General features: G+C 43.8%; 1 protein-coding gene across 4 annotated transcripts in view; it reads right to left on the bottom strand.

The window, feature by feature from the left end:
- The window catches only part of LOC138245566 (kelch-like protein 3), a 416,865-nt gene that overhangs the window by 44,941 nt on the left and 351,869 nt on the right, over positions 1 to 20,055 (bottom strand). For all 4 annotated transcript variants that reach the window (XM_069199266.1, XM_069199268.1, XM_069199267.1 and 1 more), the window contains 3 exons: positions 19,547 to 19,696; positions 9,528 to 9,645; positions 1,452 to 1,649 (listed from right to left, as the gene is read on the bottom strand). In XM_069199266.1, coding sequence (XP_069055367.1) covers positions 1,452 to 1,649; positions 9,528 to 9,645; positions 19,547 to 19,696 — 466 coding nt within the window. The remainder of the gene's footprint in view (positions 1 to 1,451; positions 1,650 to 9,527; positions 9,646 to 19,546; positions 19,697 to 20,055) is intronic.

Here is a 20,055-nt window from a genome sequence, read left to right as displayed (position 1 = left end):
GAAATATTGATAATATTAAGAGTTACCCCCATACTTGTGTTGATAAACTGTGAAAACGGGAACTGCAGATGGTGCCAATCCACCTCAAGTCAACATCCCTTAAGAACAGATATTAGAGGTTTTATTTAGAGGTTTTGTGAACTGCAGAGAAGTATCTTGCAATTATTAAAGAGGACTTTAGGGATTAAGAATGTTCAGATTTGTGACAGTAAGGGGTGTTAGGGTCCAGTCGGACTGCTCAAGCCCATATCTGATGTTCTTCCATAGCAATGCCTAATCCGAGTAAAATATATAAGAAAAAGAAATGTTCAGTCTTCGGACGTTTCTTGAATTGAAAATGGTTGAGTTCGGATCTCAAGGTGAGGTCAAGGGCTCCCATGGATCTTGTCAAAGTTTCATTCTACTGAATGAGATGATCGACTCTGCAAAGGTGGGCGGAAGACAATTGAATGTTTCTAGCAGGAGCATGGCGATGAACACTTTCTGTCGATATTTTGGGTCTTTGACTTACTTAGAAGGGTATGTGGACGGTACAGAGAACAATGGAATTTGAATAAAGTACAGACCATATATGTTTAAATCATAAACAATAGGGGACCGATTCAAAAGTGTTGGAAAAACATAGTAAGCTACACAAAGAATAACAGTGACTTTTCGCTAGTTAACAGGCATTAAAGTGTAACTTTTGTGTGATAAACACATTGCTATAATTAAACTGTGGGACTATGTAATAAATGATGCATTTGTACACTCACACATATATTCTTTTTATTTGCACCTTACTTTTTTCATATATGGATACGTCTTTCATCTTATATGTAACTTCATCCTACACATATTTTTCTAAATGCAGACGTAACCAGTAAACTTGAGTAAATTCTCTGCATTAGATATACAATATTCTTTTGGGTACAAATTAGATTATCAGATAAGTGAATTGGGTACATTCCTCATTACAATTGCCCACCAAAACACTTTTATTTGGATCTTAACCAATTTTGCACTGCATTTCCTTGCCTCTCAAACGTCGCCCATTTTTCAAAGCCAGTTCTGACATTATGTACAAGCAATGTAAATGAGCCTAGCATATATTACACACTCACATACTTGCAAGCATAATGTTTACCTTCTGGTGCACGTATGCATGCTTACATTTTTTCTGTCTGGGCCTACTATACAACAGAAAAAACATGTTGACTCTTACGTTACCTGGTAACACAACATTTAAAAGATGCATTTAGTAAAATTACTGGTTTTACAATATCTTAAAAGCAACTTCCTTACATATTAGCAAAATGTTGGAGGTGTGTCTGACTCTGAAACTGTGAAGTAGGTTCACTTTCCTTGTGAACAGGAGAGAAAGCTGAACACGAGATACTCTTCTGAGGTGAAGCACAGCACCTGTGGGCAACTCTAACTCACGCATTTGCCTGAATTATATTTAGTAATACCTGTACTTCCATCAAAACCACCAACTGCGTAGAGAAGATCGTTTAGCACCGCAGCCCCCAGCGTGCTCCGCCTTTCCTGCATGCTGGCGATGGAGGTCCACTGGTCCTTCACACCGTCGTACACGTCCACTGTGCGCACTCTTAGAGAGCCGTTAAAGCCACCAACCGCGTAAACCTTGCCCAACATGTACACCACCCCTGTGGGAAAAAAGTGTTCCATCACTCTACCTAACAAACGAGAAACTCAAGTCTTGGTTACACAACTGAAAACTAAATCTATACAAAGCCCTCCAGGAAAATCTGAGATTGACGTACATCTTTAATGATGACGCCAGCGTTTATTGCGCTAAAAACGCTAATATGCATCAAACTATAAAATGTAAATACTCCTAATGTACTTTAAGTACCTAATTTTAGAAATAAAATTGACAAAACAGGCAGATGAAATTCCAGAGCTTGTGCCAAGGGAACCATAAAAACAGCAAGACAGGCCACGCAGTGATTATCTAGGTTCACATGTCTCCAGTCTTCATATCTAGGACAGACAAATGTACTTTTTATACTGCTGACAGCAACTTTAAAAATCTGTTTAGCTTCTAGGAGATTTCTCCAACATTAGATGTTCTGTTTTTCTATTTTTGCGACAACAACCTTTAATGTACATACCTACCAAATTAATATTTAATTTCACCAAACATTGTATTTTAAACTCCATTTTAAAACATCTAGCTTCAGTATTTGTTTTATTGACTCCACGTCCTACAGTATTCTCGGATGAAAACATTCAAGGACAAGCATTAGCAAAGCCAATATGTCTGGCCTTGGCAAGGTTGTGCAACTTTTTTTTTTGTTTTAATCTCAATCATATGCAATACAAATAAAAAGAAAAAAAACAAGAAACCATGTTGAACCCTTAATGTGGTGGACATATGGTTCAGACACCCTGTCACACAGAGAAGAACAAGTTACTTACCTTCAGTAACGCCTTATCTGGTAAAGACTGCAAAGCCGCAGATTCCTTACTTTAGAATTATCCTCAGGCATTAGACTTTCCACGCCAGGAGTGCAGAACCACGAAAAACACTGACCACCAGTGTGGGAAATTACAGCCTCGAAAGAGGAAAGCCCTGTCTCTAAAAATACGTTCGTAGAGCGGGGAGGATGGGTGTGTCAGTAAGGAATCTACGGCTACGCATAGTCTCTACCAAATAAGGTGTTACCGAAGGTAAGCAACTCATTTATCTGATAGAAACTTCTAGCCGCAGATTCCTTACTTTGAAATAGATATCCAAGGAATAGCTCCCCGGAGGTGGTTCTGCAAAACAATTTCAAACCAAAAAGTCCTGCAGGACCGAATGGGCAAAATGCCTATCCTTATGGACCTGACTGTCCAAGCAGTAGTGCTTGGAAACGTGCAGGGATGCCCAAGTTGCTGCCTAGCAGATGTCAATGACCAAACCTCACTTGCTAATGTAGTGGTCACCGCCTTGTCTCTAGTAGAATAAGTGCACAAGCCCTCTTGGGGTTGCCTTCTTGGCCAAGGTGAGGCAGATTTTATTGCAGAGCACGATCCATCAGGAGATGGTCCACTTCTACACAGCCTTTCCTTTCTTTGCTCTGACATACCCCACGAATAGTTGGTCGCCAACCTGGAATTCTTTTTTGCAGTCAAGGTAGAATGACAATGCTCTTTTTGGGTCTAGACGGTGAAGTTGCTTGTCTTCTTTAGAGGAATGTGGCGGAGCGTAAAAAGTAGGCTGGGTGATGGGCTGGCCCACATGAAAGAGAGTAATTACTTTTGGCAAAAAGGAAGCTCTAGTTCGCAGAACCAGCTTGTCTAGGTAGATGTTCAGGTATAGAGGCTTTGATGACAAAGCTTTCAGTTCAGTGATCCTCCAGGCAGTTGTTGTTGCCACCAGGAAGGCCATCCTGATGGTAAGAAGCCTGAGAGGACAGTTGTAAAAGGCTCAAATAGAGCAAACATTAGGAGCATCAGGACTAGTTTAAGGTCCCGCTGAGGCATAATAAAGGAAAAAGAAGGAAACATATGTTGCAAACCTTTCAGACACCTATGTCCAACAGGGGGTTTGAAAAGGGATAGCTGGTCAGTCAAACAGAGAAAAGGACATATAGCAAAAAGATAGCCCTTTAAGGTGCCCAAAGCAGGGCTCTGCTGAGCAAGGGAAAGACAGGGGGTCCAACCTATTTGACTGTGCACCGTGCCACAAACTCGCCCTAACAGCAGGCGTATACCTTTTCGGTGGAGAGAAGCCTGGCTGACAGAGTAACATTACAGACTTCAGGAAGAAGGTCGAAAGCTGTCAACTGTTGCCACTCAATCTTCACTCAAGGAGGCGGAGGGTTGGCAGGTTTGGTGGAGAACCTCCCGTGCTGCTGCAACAGAAGATCCTCCCGAAGATCCAGCTTGATCAGAGCTCATCAACGGCCACATACAACTGCTCGAGATACCAAACTCTGTGAGCCCAGTCCAGAGCCACAAGGATGACTTGGGCTCAGTCATTCCTGATCTTGAGAACTCTGGGCAAGAGTGGTATGGGTGTAAAAGCTTACAGGAGGCCAGAGCTCCACTTGATACAAAAGGCGTCTCTGACTGAAAGCCGCCTTGGAAACTCCAGCGCCCAGAACTGCAGACATTGAGCATTGTCAGCAGTGGCAAACAGATGTAACCAAAACTCTCTCCACTGCTGAAAGAGACCTGGCAGCACCTCCGGAGGGAGACGCCATTCCTGATCCATTACATATCTTTGGGTTTGTTCGTCTGCCCTAGTGTTTAGAGAGCCCACCAAGTGTGAACAACCTGGGATATACCTTGATGTTCCAGAAATGTCCAGAGACAAAGGGTCCACAACACCACCCTGCCTGTTTACTGCAGTACCACCAGGTTGATGTGGAGTCTGGAGTCTGCCAGAGACCAGAGACCTCTGATCTCCACCTCTCCCAGATAACTGCCCCATCCCAGGAGTGATTGTCACTATTGTCAGATCTGGTTGGGGAAGGGAGAGGGCTCGGATGCTGCCCCAATTGCAGTTCGTTAGCCACCACTACAGGTCTTTCCCAGTTCTCTCCGCGATCTGGACCATGTCAGAACAATTCCCCTGATGCTGCACCCAATTGTACTTTAGGCCCTATTGCAGAGTCCGCATATGCCAGCGGGCATGTGTCACAAGCAGGATGCAGGAGGCCATTAGGTTCAGCAACCCCAGAGTCAGTCTAACCGAAATCCAGGATAGAGGCTGAAACATTGGTGTTAAAGCCTGAATATCCTGGACTCAGGAGGATAGGTCGAAAACTGCACTGTGTCCTGAACAGCTCCGATGAAAGGAAGCGTCTGAGAGGGAGTCATGTGTGACTTTAGCATGTTGATAGTGAACCCCAGAAAGTGCAGGAGGTCTGCCATAGTCTGAAGGTGGGATATGAGAGCCTAGGGTGAGCCCCCTTTTAGCAGCCAGTCATTGAGATGGGAGAAGACTGGCACCCCTTCTGCAGATGAGCTACAACCACAGACATCACCTTTGTGAACACCTGAGGGGTGCTGGTAAGGCCAAAGGGGTGCACGGTGAATTGAAAGTGCTCCTGGCTCACAGTGAACCACAGGTAATGCCTATGGGCAGGGAGGACGGGAATGTGGAAATATGTGTCCAGCAAGGCTGACGCTGCCATCCAGTCTCCTGGATTCAGTGCAGTAAGGACATGAGCATTTTGAACTTCTTCTTGAGAAAGAAACTGAAAGGGTGCCGGTCGAGTAAAGGACAAAGGCCTTTGTTCTTCTTGGGCACCAGAAAGTAGCAGGAATCCCAACCACGATCTACTTCTGGTTTCAGCACCCTGCTTATGGCTCCCTTGGCCAAGAAAGTCTTTGCTTCCTGACTGCAAGGAGAGATGATCCTCCATCAGTCTGTAGCAAGCAGGTGGCATGGGTGGAGGAGTAGATACGAAGGGGCAGGAGTATTCCCTCTGAACAATTCCAAGATTCAATTGGTCTAATGTGATAGACCTCCTTTGGGCAGGTGATTGCATATCCTGCCTTTAATGGGGTCATTATGCCGAAAGGGGGCAGACTATAAAGTTTTGGAGGGTGTGGCTGCAGAGGGGTGGGGGTTGGACTGGCTCGATCTTTGGCTGCTTGACCCATGGGGTCTGTGGGTATGGCATTTTCAGCCACACAGAGGCTTGGAAGCTTGCGTGTTGCGGTGGATGGGAGGGTACAGATGCAGCTGGGAGCCCCTTTCGTGGCCACAGAAGGAGAAAAAGGGGGGTTGGGAGTGGCGAGGGGCCATGGACCTGGCCACAGCGCGGCTGTCCTTATAGCGCTCTAGTGCTGAATCCACCTCGTCTCCTAAGAGATGGGAGCCATCAAAGGGCATGTCCATAAGCTATGCTTGGACATCTCCAGAAAAGCCAGTTGTCTTCAGTCAGGCATGGTGACGTAAGGTCACCATTGATGAAACCGCTCTGCCTAACAAGTCTGTGGTATCCGGTCCACATCTGATCGTTAACTTAGCTGCATCGCTACAGTCAGCAACAGCTTGGGAGAGTATGGCCCGAGCCACCTCCGGGACCATTGGCAGTACCTGTGCAACCAAATCCAAATCTGCATGGAGTAACGTCCCAAAAGGCACGCAGTGTTCACGGACCATAGTGGTAGGTTGGTGGAAGAAAATATCTTCTTCCCTTAGGTGTCCAACCTCTTGGATTCCCTATCTGGTGGTGTGGTAGGGAATGAGCCAGGATTTACGTGGGTGGTATAGCCTTATACCACCAACCTCTCTGGGGTGGGTTAATATGTGAGGAAGATGTGTGTCCCCTGGAACTGGAGGCCTTGTGCTGGGCTTTGGACCAGGTCCCAAGTAGCACGTCTGTAAGGGCTTCATTAAATGGAAGAAGCAGGTCTGAGGATGGTCACTCCTGACTGAAGCACCTCCGTCAAGACTTTGTCTTGACTGTCACAGAGGGCAGGATGAGGTCAAGCACCTCGGCTGCCCTTGTCACCACTATTGCAAATGATGCTTCCCCCTACATAGCCATGGTAGAGGTAGAAAGCATGCCAGTCTCTGGAGAGATGCCCAGTCCACTGGATTCCTCCAAACCCTCACACCAGTCCATGTTTGGGTCACAGACTAGTATTCGTCAGGATCCAGCGACCCCACCTAGTCCTCCCCGAGTCCTAGCCCACAGAAAAATAAGGCTTAGGCTCTGACAGGTAGGCATGGCTCCAGTCAGCACCGGAGTCAACATGCCCTATGGTTCCGTATCAGAGTCTGGGATCAGAATGGGGGCGGCATCGGAATCGAGACCAGCACTAGGGAAGGTCAAGGTGGTAGGACCAGCACTAGTCCAGATCCATCCCTGGATCCAAGGGGCCCGACTGGTGCTGTGGCCGAAGCAGTTGCTGTAGATCTAATAAGGGCTTTCCCAAACCGAAGGGCCCCAAGGTGCACTGTCAGGAGCAGGCCGCTGACATCTGAGGCGCATGGTCTCAAACTATTGAAGCTGAGCAAGGTTCACTCCAGCTCCTGGACTCCTGGAGAGGCGCGGAGACGGCCCAGGCACTTGGTCAACCGTGGAGCAAGGCCTCGAATGTCAACATTCCCTTGTCTTGTTGGCGACAGACTAGGTGAAGTCAAACAACTGTTCGACTTCTTGCTCTTCTATTTTCTGTGGGACTTACCAGGATGACCTGAAGACCAATGAAGACCAATCTTGGGACCTTCTTCTCAACCAGGCTCAAGTCCGTTGCGGCATCGCAAAGCGAGCCACCAGGTGCTTGAGGGACCGCTCCCTTAAGGCCTTTGGATTCATCGCACAACAGCTGACGCAGGTCTAGATTTTGTGGTCGCGCTCGAGGCACTAGAGGCAAAAAAGGTGTGGGTTTATCACCAACATCGAACAATGACAGGCAACTCAGGGCTTAAAGCCGGCCTTCCGAGATGACATCTCTACTACACCAGGAGAGGATTCTCTCAAAAAGACTTTGATAAAAGTCAAAACATTGTATTCAAACAGTGACTAAGGAGTAGCTCTCTCTGGATCTGCACCAATTGGTGCGGAAAGAAAAGGACTGACATCAGCGCACTGGGTTGGAGCGTATATAGGCATTGCCCATGCCACTTCGGGTGTGGATGCCGCGATTGACACCACGCAGAGCTGATCGACGCCACCTACCAGGGAATGCAGAGGTACTGATCATGATAAATCTCGGGATCTAGTCTGATGCCTGGGGATAATTCTAAGATAAGGAATCTGCGGCTAGAAGTCTATCAGATATGTTTTTACAAAATTACCCACTGCATGGAATTTTAATAGCATAGGATAAGTGCTTCCTATCAGGCTGCTGTACTTATAGCAGGTATAGAATCCTTTTTAAGTCTCACCTACTACATAGCAGATGCAAGACGTATTGTTAGTTTACAGTCGACTAACAACCCACCCACTGCTTACCATTTGTTGGATTTATTATCACTTTTATTTGCTTGCTTCTTATTCACTAGACTGTGTGGGCTTTCCTTCCTCTTCATCCATTTGTCCTTCCCCTGTAGCATGGATGCCTTATTTGTGACCTTCCACTACTCGCTTTTCAAGTGCTACTTTTTTCTTATTGTTTAAGCACTGTACAGGAGTGCATGTGTTTTCCATTTGTTGCACTTGTGTTCTTCTCTCCTCCATTGACACACAAAAGGAGAGTATCGGGAGTAACTTAACCCCACACCTGCTCCCGTTTGAACTAGAAAACCATAAACACGCAAAAAGTGTGGAGTGATGCTGATGGGAACTGGACTATTAGGCCCTGTTCAGGAAGCGCTCCCTCTGGGCACTCTGGTGTTCTCTCTTGCCGGTAAGCTTCTCCACCACTCCTGCTCATGTTGCACTCTCACCTCTGTTTTTTCACCTGCCAGCTCCACCTACGTTACTCTTTTTTACCCGTTTGCAGCCTACACCCCCTGTGCTGCCACCCCATCCCCCATTTTACTTTTGCTCTCCCACCGGTGCTACCAGTACTGCTTCAGCCCACGATATTTCCAGCCCCTATGTTGCTTCCTCCTACCCACTTAAAAAACAAAAAATGGTTTTGTTCATTTTTTTGCCTTTTTAGTTACCAATCCAACACAGATCAGTAACCAAAAAAAAGGCAACAACATCATTTTCTAGGTGCAAATATGCGTGGTGTGCACAACTACAAAAGGCAGCGCTGGTGAACGTGTCAAAAGGTTTTTTTTACAATTATTTATCCGTGCCGAACAGCATCAAAGATGCTGTGCAGCATGACTGAAGACCATTGGCAAGACCAGACCTATTGGCTTTGCCAATGCTTGCTTATTGTTACTACACATCGCATGACAGGAGAATTATTATGGGCTTAAAGAAATGTACAATTGCCTTTGAATTACAGTAACCTGAAGACACAGTTTTAATACACAAAGATGACAATTTTCTTAAACAAGTTAAGAACGTAGTCAAAAGCATTGGCAAAGTAATACACTGGCCCGTCAGCTATGGCCTTCATGTGCATGTGTGACCAGGCCCAATTCCAACACGGCGCAATCAATTGATTAGGCTGACAAACTGCATACATACCAACACACCTGATTCAAGCAGGAGGCTCCTGATTTTGTAATACCAAAAATTACTTGTTTTACCATTCTCCCGTCTGACATTGCCTCCTTTTCAATACAAGCCAAAGGGCGAAAATCCACCCCAATTTATTGTTCACAACCTCTATCTTTCCTGCTTTCAAGTGTTGGTGTGTATGCCACTATTTTATAAATGAAGTGGTTCTGCTTTGTGTAAATTAGTCAGTGGTGTATGCGTTCTATCCAATTAGAATTTATTGTAGTCTTAATTTGCATAATTTGTAACCCAATGGCTTTGTCATACCAGTTGGGATGTGTGGTATGAGGTCTATGTTTGCAAAACAGTCTTGCCTAAACGTGTTTTGCTTACTGGACACATCACTGGTCCCCCATGTTTGCCCTACCAGGCATTTGCAAGGAGGCAGAGGTGCTCACCGACAATGTAATAGTGTGTGATCAACGTAAAGAAGAGTGCAACTCCCAGTACCTGCTCTGCATCTCCTTGATGGAAGTTCCGCTATTTGATCCCAGCGATCTTCTTTAAAATCGTAACACTCCACGCTCCGAATGGCTTTAGGCGCTTGTCCACCTACTACAATCATTACCTTAGAAAGAGAAATGATGAACGTAATAGACTTTACACCAAAGACGTACAACATAGAGCTCTCACGACAAAAGTTAACGCCATTCCGTAATACCGTGGTTAGAATACACAAACGAGTGTGCCTCTAGTATGAGCACCGCAGATGAATGATAAGGTACAAAATGACTTCAAGGTGCAATGTAAGGGAAATACAAATGAGTGGATAATTCCTAATTGTACGTCACATAAGTATAATTCCTTGTGAGTTCTGTTAGAATAGACTCAATCAAGTACTCCTCAATCAAATTACTTGCCAGAAAAGATGGGAAGCAAAGCACATAACAAAGTTTATGGGTCACCCCTCTGCTGCCATACATCCAACTAACCTCCACTAAAGGCCTATCTGACCTGCACCACAGTTTTACCGAATACATACATCTCTTCATTAGCATATTTATGCCATGCTGAAATAGCATATGAATAATACCCTTTGCAGCTGTACAAAATACATAGATGTAAAACATAATGATGATAAAGAGTCTCGATTTGGTGTAACCGTGACTTATCAATAACAATGTAAGTGGCTGGCTGATCTTGTCGCTAACTAGGCTCCCATGACCTAACCTGCTACAGCCTTGTAAAACAGTTTGTGACTCTGATCTGGCGCACCGTGCTAGTGCTTCCGTGCAAGATGCGATCGAAAACTGTTTGAACAATGGGATAAGCCAACTGGTACGTAAATGTTTAGTTTTAGTGCAAAATAACGAAGTGCATTATTGACTCCTGACCGCCCACTTCAGAGGGACAGAGGTCAGAATCGACGTTGCTGTTGTAGAATTTAGCAACATACGTTTTAATTGACAAAATGCCTAGGCGGAAGTTTAGTTATAAAGTGCAGTGTGCATCGGGGCTGATATCGTTCAAGCACTGTTCCATGCCCAGGGCGGCCTTTATGTGCAAATAATTGCGGGTGAAAATGGAAATGCCTGCTAAGCCAGTGAGAGCCTTGAGTTTAGCTATAGGAATGCTTCTTTGACCATAGCAGCAGTGGGAATGGTAACGACAACTGGTTCTAGCCAGAGACTCCAGGCTAAGGCTCTTTAGGCAGTTTCTTACATAGTTAGCCCAGGGAGTAGGGTGCATTCTCCCTGTGATAGACACTTTGAGCATTGCTCTGAGGTAGGATTCTCTATGGCAAATGAAATTTAAACGCAGGCAATAGAGACCGTGGATATGATATAAGCTCAGAAATGGGGGTATAAGGGAAGAAGTGGTGTGCCAGGGCAGCGATTTAAAAAAAAAAGGGGGTTCCATCTTTTGGAGCTTTTTGCTGTTGCTATTCCCCCTTACTGATTAACCTGGTACACACATCACCTAGCCTTTATCAACAAGCGCTCAATAGTTCCCAGGTCGGCATTTACACTTCCAGTCTTGGTCTTGCCTTTTTCTGTACTAACATCTGCAGAGGCTTAGGGACCATGAAGAGAAGGTTCTAACACAAGGGAAGAGCAGCCGAAATAGCACAGTTTTTGATAGTGACCTTTAAGCCAAATTCCATATGGTTACTAACATATCAAAGAGAATCATAGAAAAAAGATTATGTACTAATCATACAAATGGCTCTAACAAAGCTATTCCATTTTTTATTTTTGCTTAACATCAAGAGGAAACATTCACCATTTCTCCGTGGGTGCAGACATTTTATGTATCATGCACACTGAATTACAAGCACGTCTATACCAGTGTTGAGACTATTTTGTACAGCGCAAGGTCCTATATTCATTAATTTGAGAAAAAGTTAAATATGCACGGGTGAGCATCATGTAAGCAAATGTTTAAAAGATTATGTAATTGAGTGATCAAACCACTAGGGGGAAATAACCTTTTACTTTTTCACATTCTCTTGTATCACAGAGATATTAGTGTAAGTGTATATTAAGGACCTGCTTCAAATGTGATCGGACATTTAATCGGAGAATTAAATCTTACAAGAATGAGTAAGAGAGAAGACTCGTGCACATGTAAAGCCTTTGATGTGACGACGCCAGAAAGAACTGCATTAACCAATGGAAGACGTAGTTTATTAATACATTTAATTAACCAATCTGTAACCATTAAAATATACTAAGCTGAGGTCTTGCATCAGTAAAAAGAAAAATACCGATGGACGATCTTGATATTTAAAGAGAAAAAAGGCATCAGGAACCACTGATGAAAAAAAGCCACTTAAGTTAGAAGAAAAAACTGTAGTTCACAAAATAGGACAGCAGAAGTCAAAGTACACTCACTCATGGAGAGATATGCGGTCACTGTCACACGGCTGGTATGGAACAAGATCCCCAAACTGAAAGAACCTCAGGAGGCAAGCACAGCTCTGCACCCACGCCTGGTCAAAGAGAGTACCACTTGTACGACAGAATAGCCACAAAGCACTGCCTGGTATTGCACCACATCCCACAAGAGAAGTCTCTGGAGAGGGAGGTGTCTGGGCTGCCGTAGACAAGAACAGAAGAGAAGCCGAAGAGGGGCAAACACACATCCCCTGCACAGGTGCAAGGACTTGGCTTGTTGGTGATGCCACAAGCATCACTTTGTCCTGGGCTTGATTCAAAGGGGGGAAAAAAGTAGTTGGAGCACCGAAGGGAGAGCATTTAGAGCATATCACAAGTGGTTAAAACAGATTACATGATATCTGCACTTCTTTTTCCACTAGCACCCATGAGGACCTGAGAGGGTCCTCAAATTGGTTAATTTGAGCCTGTGGTTTCCAGTGCTCAGCATCAGAACTTGTCAACACCAGCACCTATTTCAATCTGCCATTTGGTGACTTTGTTTGTCTAATTTAGAGGTGAACAAAACAAGAGCTGTTTTTTTAATTCAATGCACATTAAACATGGCTATTACAGCGAGACTTGGGTTGCCAATTTCTGAATGATGTCATTATACCGAATTGAGACACTGGGTCCTACAACCAGACGTATACTTGGCAGCTACTACGGATCTTACTCCTCTCAAACAAATTGTTCAACAAACGGGGGGAGCCAAGTGAGCATTTGCGTTTCTCTACCTCAACCTACTTGACACCTTCCCTTCGACTACACTATGCCATATTCAGTTTTGAGAGAATATCTTTGGAAACCCAATACCTGAAAGAAATTGCACAGATTTTGGACAGCCATTCTCAAATACAACCATTCTTAAGGACTTAGAAAAGCACACAATAAATTGCATTAAACTTGTACCTCTAACCCCACTAAACTGAAAACCATATTCCCTAGTACATCAGATTGTTGCTGAAGAGTTTGCGGCTTCCTAGGAAACCTTTGACATATCTGGTGAAATTGTTCAATCATTCTGCACAGAGATTCTAGCCCAAATTAAAACTATATTGGCCTACGCACTTCCATCTACTCCTGACTTTGCACTACGAGGTTTACATGATGATACTTTAAGTCACCAAACTTAGAGGGACCACTCCATTATGTGTCTTTTTCTGGGGGACGATAAGACAACCATGGCTGCTGCGTGGAAAAAGGTCACTGCACCCTCCCTTACACAATGGCACGCCATGCTCTGGCAAGCTCTAACAATGGAGTGGATGACAGACATTCTACAAGATACATATACCAATTCTGAATACAAATGGGAGGCACTAGTCACGTTTCTATGGGAGGGACTACCACTCACTGCCTGTTCCACTTGCACAAGAGCATTAAATCTCTTTTAGTTTTGTTATACCCCTGGGCTTTGGAGGCCACTTCACCAGTGCCCTGGGCTCTCTGTTCTATCTCGGTCTGCCAACGCCCCTTCCACATGGAACACTCTACGAATTCCTTTCTTTCTCGCATGGATCATTGTTTAATGTTCTTGGGGGGGACATAGGGCACTGGATTTGTTTCCTACGGTTAATAAGCTGACAATTCTGCATTAGACCTTGTTTATTCTAGCGATAAAGTTGTGTTTCCAGCAACTGTATGTATCAATAGAACTTTGGTGTATTCACGACTTTCTTTTCTTGTGTGCTGTCCACAGGATCATGTGCCCGTATAAAATTTGAATAAAATGTGTTTGACAAAAAAAATGACTATTACCTGCTGCCCAAGCAATCCTTATACATTTCAGGGACTGGAACGGTCACACTTGTAGGAGTGTGATCCTAGTAGTTGTGTTGGTACGGACACTGGCAGGGGCAATGGGTAGTACAAGCTGCAGTGGTCTTCTGATGAGGGCCGTACCACTTTAAAAAAACACAGATTAAGCACTGCTACTGATTCTGGGTTTCACATAGGCTCTTGCCATCACAATGTATCTGATAGTAAGACTTCAGTGCATACTCTCGTGGGGGAGGGGTGATTAAATAAAAATCCTTTGGTCAAATTCAAATGTGAACATGTAAACCTATTGTTTTCCCTGAACACCCTCGCACTAAAGGCGATTAAGCCAAAACACAGAAGGGAATATCAAAGAGGTCAGATATAATGTTCTCCCCTATAGAGGAATGAAGCTGCCCTGAAAACCCTAAGCCGTAAGTGGTGTAGAAGGACAGATGATATTGGCATTGTTTGTAACGTTGCTTCTTACACATGATCCCCCTTGTTTTATTTTGAGAAAAGAGGAAGCAGAAGTTTCTGCCTAGCGCTCATATCGCTTAATGATACTATTAGCTCAATTCAGTGGTTCCCAACCTGTGGTCCGGGGACCCCTTGGGGTCCATAAAGCCTACTCAGGGGGTCCGCGACTGCTCAGAAAATTAAATTAACAGTTTAGGTCCCCAATGACTCATTGGGGGCTCCCTGGATTCCAGTAATGATTCAGTGGGGGTCCCCAGGTTCTAGTAACGATAAAAGGGGGTCCACAGAAGTCAAAAGGTTGGGAACCACTGGCTCAATTGATTGTTTTTTTTTATTTCTAGCTTGTGCTATAGCTTGCCTCGTTATTTTTTTACACTTGGTTTGCCTGGCTTGGCCTGAGGAGAGAGCAAGGGTGAGCTTGCCTAATGCTTGTCTTAAACAATGTCATTAATCTATTCTTCGTCTGCTTTTCTGAGCAGCCTGTGATGTTCATCTTATGGAAAACGATTACACACACACATATATATATATATATATATATATATATATATATATATATATACACACACACACACACACACACACACATATACCCTTCTTTTAGGCACCTATGAGTGCTTTATGAATTATGTATTGACAACGAATTTGAATGCATAGTTTTTTTTGTTATTAGGATGATCTTATTGAACTTCATTGGCATGTACTTGAAATTGGCCACAATCAATTTTTAGTGCACTGTTTTTATCATGTTATGGCTATATGCTGACACATTATTAAATCTCAATCTCAGCCTAAGCCATGAGCAACAATCTACAAAGCGTCATGCTACAAATTAAAGTCCACACTCAATCAATCAAGGATTTGTAGAGTGCAGCTACTCACCCATAGGGTCTCAAGGCGCTGTTAACTTCCCAAGAATTGACTGATAATGCCTCCACAAATGGAGGAGTGCTTGTTTAGATCCTAGGGATTAGGATGTTACAACCATTGCTGCCTTAAAGTCTCGAACTCAGCCATACTGGACACAAAGCTTCTGGCTGATAGGGCACAGTCCTCTGATATAGTCCACTTATGACCTTGATGGTATCTCTGGTGACAATGGAGAGTGCGGTGACTCGGCCTTTCTTTAAATCTCAGCCCTAAATCGCTGTGGTAGGCAGATTGCCAGTCTTCTTTCTTTGCCTAAGCTAACAAAGCAGAAAGGAGACAGAACCTGCCCAAGCACTGCTTATAAATGGCATCCAATGCCTCTTTGTAATGGTGTATTTATTGAATTTAATAAACGATGCATTGGATTGCAAATAAAAAAATAAAACAAATCCAGGAGAATAACCAATATAACTATGTCAAATCAGGCATAATACAGTGCAAATAAAAGAACATAAGAAGCATAGTGGCAGGTCGTCAAGCAAACACAGAGCAGCTCTTTTGGTAATTAGATGGACAGACCTCACCTCAACTACAAAAGAAACTGCAGGGAAGATTAAATGACCTGAAAAACAGGAATGTGGGCACAGTGAATTCAATGAAGTTTGCACATTGAACGTCAGACAGATTTGTTCATATGGAAATTCCATCAAGCTGACTGAATTTCGTTAGGAACAAATCCAATTCACAAAGGTGAAATCCCATCATTTGTGGTTCTCTGAATCAGGAATATAAACTGTCTTGTAAATGCTGCGGTTTACGAGTAGAGCTTAGGCGTGCAAAGACATTTTTAAGAATCAGACCCACAGTCAGGACAGAGATGGGAATAGAAGAGCAGATTTCAAAAGAGACTTCCCTGGGGTCCGAGCAAAACACTTCCTGATGCAACAACCAAGACCCAAAACTGGAAAGGGAAAAAGATTCTAGCAGTTCAAAAGGACGCCTAAGGCAGGCCTAGGACTTAATCAAGGGGCCGTAGACAGCACCATCAATAAATACCCCAATACAGAGACTGAATCACTTAGGATGTTCTCTGTCATAAAATCAAGTCATTCATAGTAAGACTAGAGTAGCCAGAAAGGAATGCCCTCCTAGAGAACCCTGTAAAAGGATTAGCACATCTGTGAAGAAATGAGTAGGCAGGTGGAATCTCTAGTTCATAAGGGTCTTCCGGTTAGTTTAGTGGGTGCAGAACCGTTGGGCCTATAATATCCACAATAAAGTCTAGTTCCAACAAAAGGAACCAATTTACCTCTGAAGACTTTTCTAAAAAACTGGGAACCATTGCTCACCCAATACAGGCTTGAAAGCAACCACCAAGGTCATGACAATTCAATCCTTTGAGTACAGCATAACAAGATGAAAATCCATATAGATCATTAAATACATTTCTACACACGTTCCCCATTCAATCTGAAGCCAGGCAGGTGACCTACTATAGAAAAACGTCCTTTATAGCAATCCTCACTGCATTTAGCTAACTTCATTTTTGACATGGGGTCGCGCTTTCCATCACACATCTTTGGTCACTTTGGTCAAACCTTATGCATGTGCTTGTGCTCATCTTGAAAACGTTGAATCTCAAAAGATCAAACAGACAGCTTTGCAAGATGGCTGTGAAGCAAATATAATCCTCTTAATTCATTAGTATTAGAGTAGAAGCAGTTTTATTTGTGTAGTAGGCATAAGCGCTTTGGCTAACTTGGTGGGCTAAAAACCAAGGGCAGTGCACATCACTGCAACTCTTCTGCCCAGACGCTATTCTGGGAATCGAAGCTGACCAGCCAAAGACTGGAACCTTTTTGCATCCAGTTCGAATGCCATGGTATCCTGTTTTTTTCTTGAGACCTCTGCACCTAGAGTCATGAAAGGATTCTCTCTCATCCGGATGATTAAAGAAACTTCATGCTCAGCTTACAAATCTCCGGAAGCAAGCACTGTAGCTATACCGGTGTTCCTTGTTTGACCTAAACTCCCTTGTTCCACCTACTGAGGCAAGCAGTAGTATAGAAGTAACAGTAATTGGTTCACGCACCAAGCTGTCATGTTCTTTTCTCTCTTATCTACACCTCCGAACCTACAGGTTTGAAGGCTGAGAAGCTAGAGTTAGAGATACTTGTCACAATACAATCCATATGATGTTATGTGATAAAGCCTATATGTTTCGTCTTTCATATTTCCTCAATACCAGGAGCCCTACGAAGAAGAAGAGTGACAGGGGATGGTGCTAGATTACATTCTGGTAATCCTCTTTCAGCTAGGACTGTCTTTTTTGTCACAATGTTTATGCCATTAGCTCTCTCACAGAGTTGGTGGCAACATGTTCAGTGTGAGTATGTTCAGACAGGCGGAGTTTATCCCCTTCCCCGCCATGAACGTAACGGTTAAATCCTTGGCTGCGGTGCTGATGCACCAAGGACGTAACCATTACGTCCATGGACTGGATCATGGGGGAGCGCTAGTGCTCCCCCCATGAGCCTCCCACTCCCTCCCATGGGCAGAGATGGAAGGGGAATCACTTTGCATTTCTCTTCCGATCCTGGGGCTGGGGGTGGCACAGAGACATCAAAGGAAAGGAAGGGCCTTTCCTTTCCCTTCATGTCTCTGTGAGCATTTCTGCAGCCCGATCATGAAGCGATTGGGTTGCAGAAATGCCCACTAGACACCAGGGATTTTTGTGTATGTTTGTTTATTTATGCATAAGGGAAGCAAAGTCCGCTCTCCGGGGAGACAATTTATTTTTAGGCCTTTTCTGACCCCCCCCCAGGGGCAGATCGTTCTATTTTCATTAGGCTGATCTGCCCCTAGGGGGGGGCAGAACCCACTAGACACCAGGGAGTTTTTTTGTTGTTGTTTTTTTTTTTACAAAAACGATGAAGGGGTGCGACCCCAAAAGCAAGGGTTGCTCCCCTGGGAGGCAATTATTTATTAGGCCATTTCTGCCCACAGAGGGCAGAAGCAACTAGGGACCAGGGATAATTAAAAAAAATAAATTTAGAGGTGGGGAGCGACCTCTTAGGCAAGGGTCACTCCCCTGGGGAGCAAACTAGTTTTAGGCCATTTCTGCCCCTATTGGGGGCAGATTAGCATATTTTTATGAGGCCAATCTGCCGCCAAAGGGGGGCAGAAACCACTAGACCAGGGTTATTTTTTTTAACAGCAGTTTCACACAAGGGGAGCAACCCCTCTGGCAAGAATCGCTCCTATGGGGGGGCAAATTTATTGTAGGCCACTTCTGCCCTCAAGCGGGCCAGGAACCTCTAGGCAAAAGGGATTAAGGGGATCGACCCCTTAGGCAAGGTCAAATCTATTTTAGGCCAGATCAGCCTATTTATATCAGGCTGATATGGCCCCAGGGGGTCAGAAACCACTTAGGCACCAGGGATTGGTGTATGTGTGTGTGCGTTTTGTTTGGCAGTCCTATGGGCAAGGATTGCTCCCCATGGGGGCACATTACTGTTGGCCATTTCTGCCCCCTTTAGGGTCAGATCGGCCTATTTCTGTAAGGCCCATCTGCCCCCAAGGGGGGCAGAAAGCCCACCAGAGGCCAGGGAAGATTATTATTATTTTTTTTAAAGACGGTGTGGGTATGGCCATACCCTCACCCCAAATAAATAGGGACAAAGTTGTTCTGCCCACTGGTGGACAGATGGGGCAATTACCCCTGATCCACTCCCCAAAAATAGTAAAAATGGGGTATGTCCCAGTAAAATGCCAAAATGTTGTAAATGTGGTTTTCTGATTCAAGTCTGCCTGTTCCTGAAAGCTGTGAAGATGGTGATTTCAGCACCGCACACCTTTTGTTGATGCCATTTTCAGGGAAAAAACCACAAGCCTTCTTCTGCAGCTCTTTTTCCCCATTTCACCAAAGTGCCTCCTAGCCCTGTCTTGAGCTTGGTCGTTTTCTAATACACATTTCTAAACCAATATAAGCAAAGGGAGGTACCTGGTCCATCTTTTGTGAGTATGTGGTCAAAAGGCCAATTTTCTGAAAAAAGCCACGGTAGCTATGCTATAAGTGAACTTTGCAACCAGCAGGTCTGGATAAAGGAGAAACAAATTACGGACTTCTCTTTGCAAATATATTCTGAGTATTTACGGATGAACTGATTGACAACTCTTATTTCTTCCCTCAAAAACGACATCAAGTAAATTCAAATTAATATTAAAAATGCAATCAATTAAATAATCAGACTCAGGTGTTAAGTACTAGAGTGATATAATGCAAAGAAAATTATTGTTATTTGTTTAATTGCAAATATCCACAAATGTGGTATAACAGAACCCATTTTCCAGCCATGTACCTAGCGGTGCATTATCATTTATTAGACAACCAATGTCCAGCGTCTTTACCTGACACAATGGATTAGACAAACACGAGAGTGAGCCCTATATGCATCTGTATAGTTCCTGCAGAGATCTTACCTTTGGAAGACTAATTGGAGTCCTAGGCTTAGTCCTGGGATTTTTTATTAATTGTCTTTGATCCATTGGCAGTAAATGATACTTCATAGCCTCAATAAGGAAGTCTTTACATGTGTTATTGTTCTTTATTAATGCCTCTTCTTCAACAGTCTAGAAAGACAAAAACGAAAACAGGTCTGTATGTTAAAAGGGATAACAATAGTAAATGCAGAAAACATTATTTTTTAGCAGTGTATCAATGTTCATGCAGCTCTTACAGGGCGATATTTCAGTTTTCCAAGCTTAAAACGTCTTTAAGAACCAAAGCCTAAAATTCAGTTTTCCATAGGCTGTGTATCAAATGTCATGTCAGCTCCTCTGAGGAACCACCAGTGCCTTATACAGGGTGATATTCCAGTTTTCCCAGCTTAAAACGTCATTAAAACAACATATCATACAATTCAGTTTTCATGTTTGAACCAATAAAATCTAGTATTCTAGGTAAAATAATAATTTGCAATTATTAAAAG

The sequence above is a fragment of the Pleurodeles waltl genome, chromosome 7, assembly GCF_031143425.1.
Source record: "Pleurodeles waltl isolate 20211129_DDA chromosome 7, aPleWal1.hap1.20221129, whole genome shotgun sequence".
Classification (NCBI taxonomy): Eukaryota; Metazoa; Chordata; class Amphibia; order Caudata; family Salamandridae; genus Pleurodeles; species Pleurodeles waltl.
The sequence above is the reverse complement of the archived record's forward strand: the minus strand, read 5'-3'. Positions and strand labels throughout refer to the sequence as shown.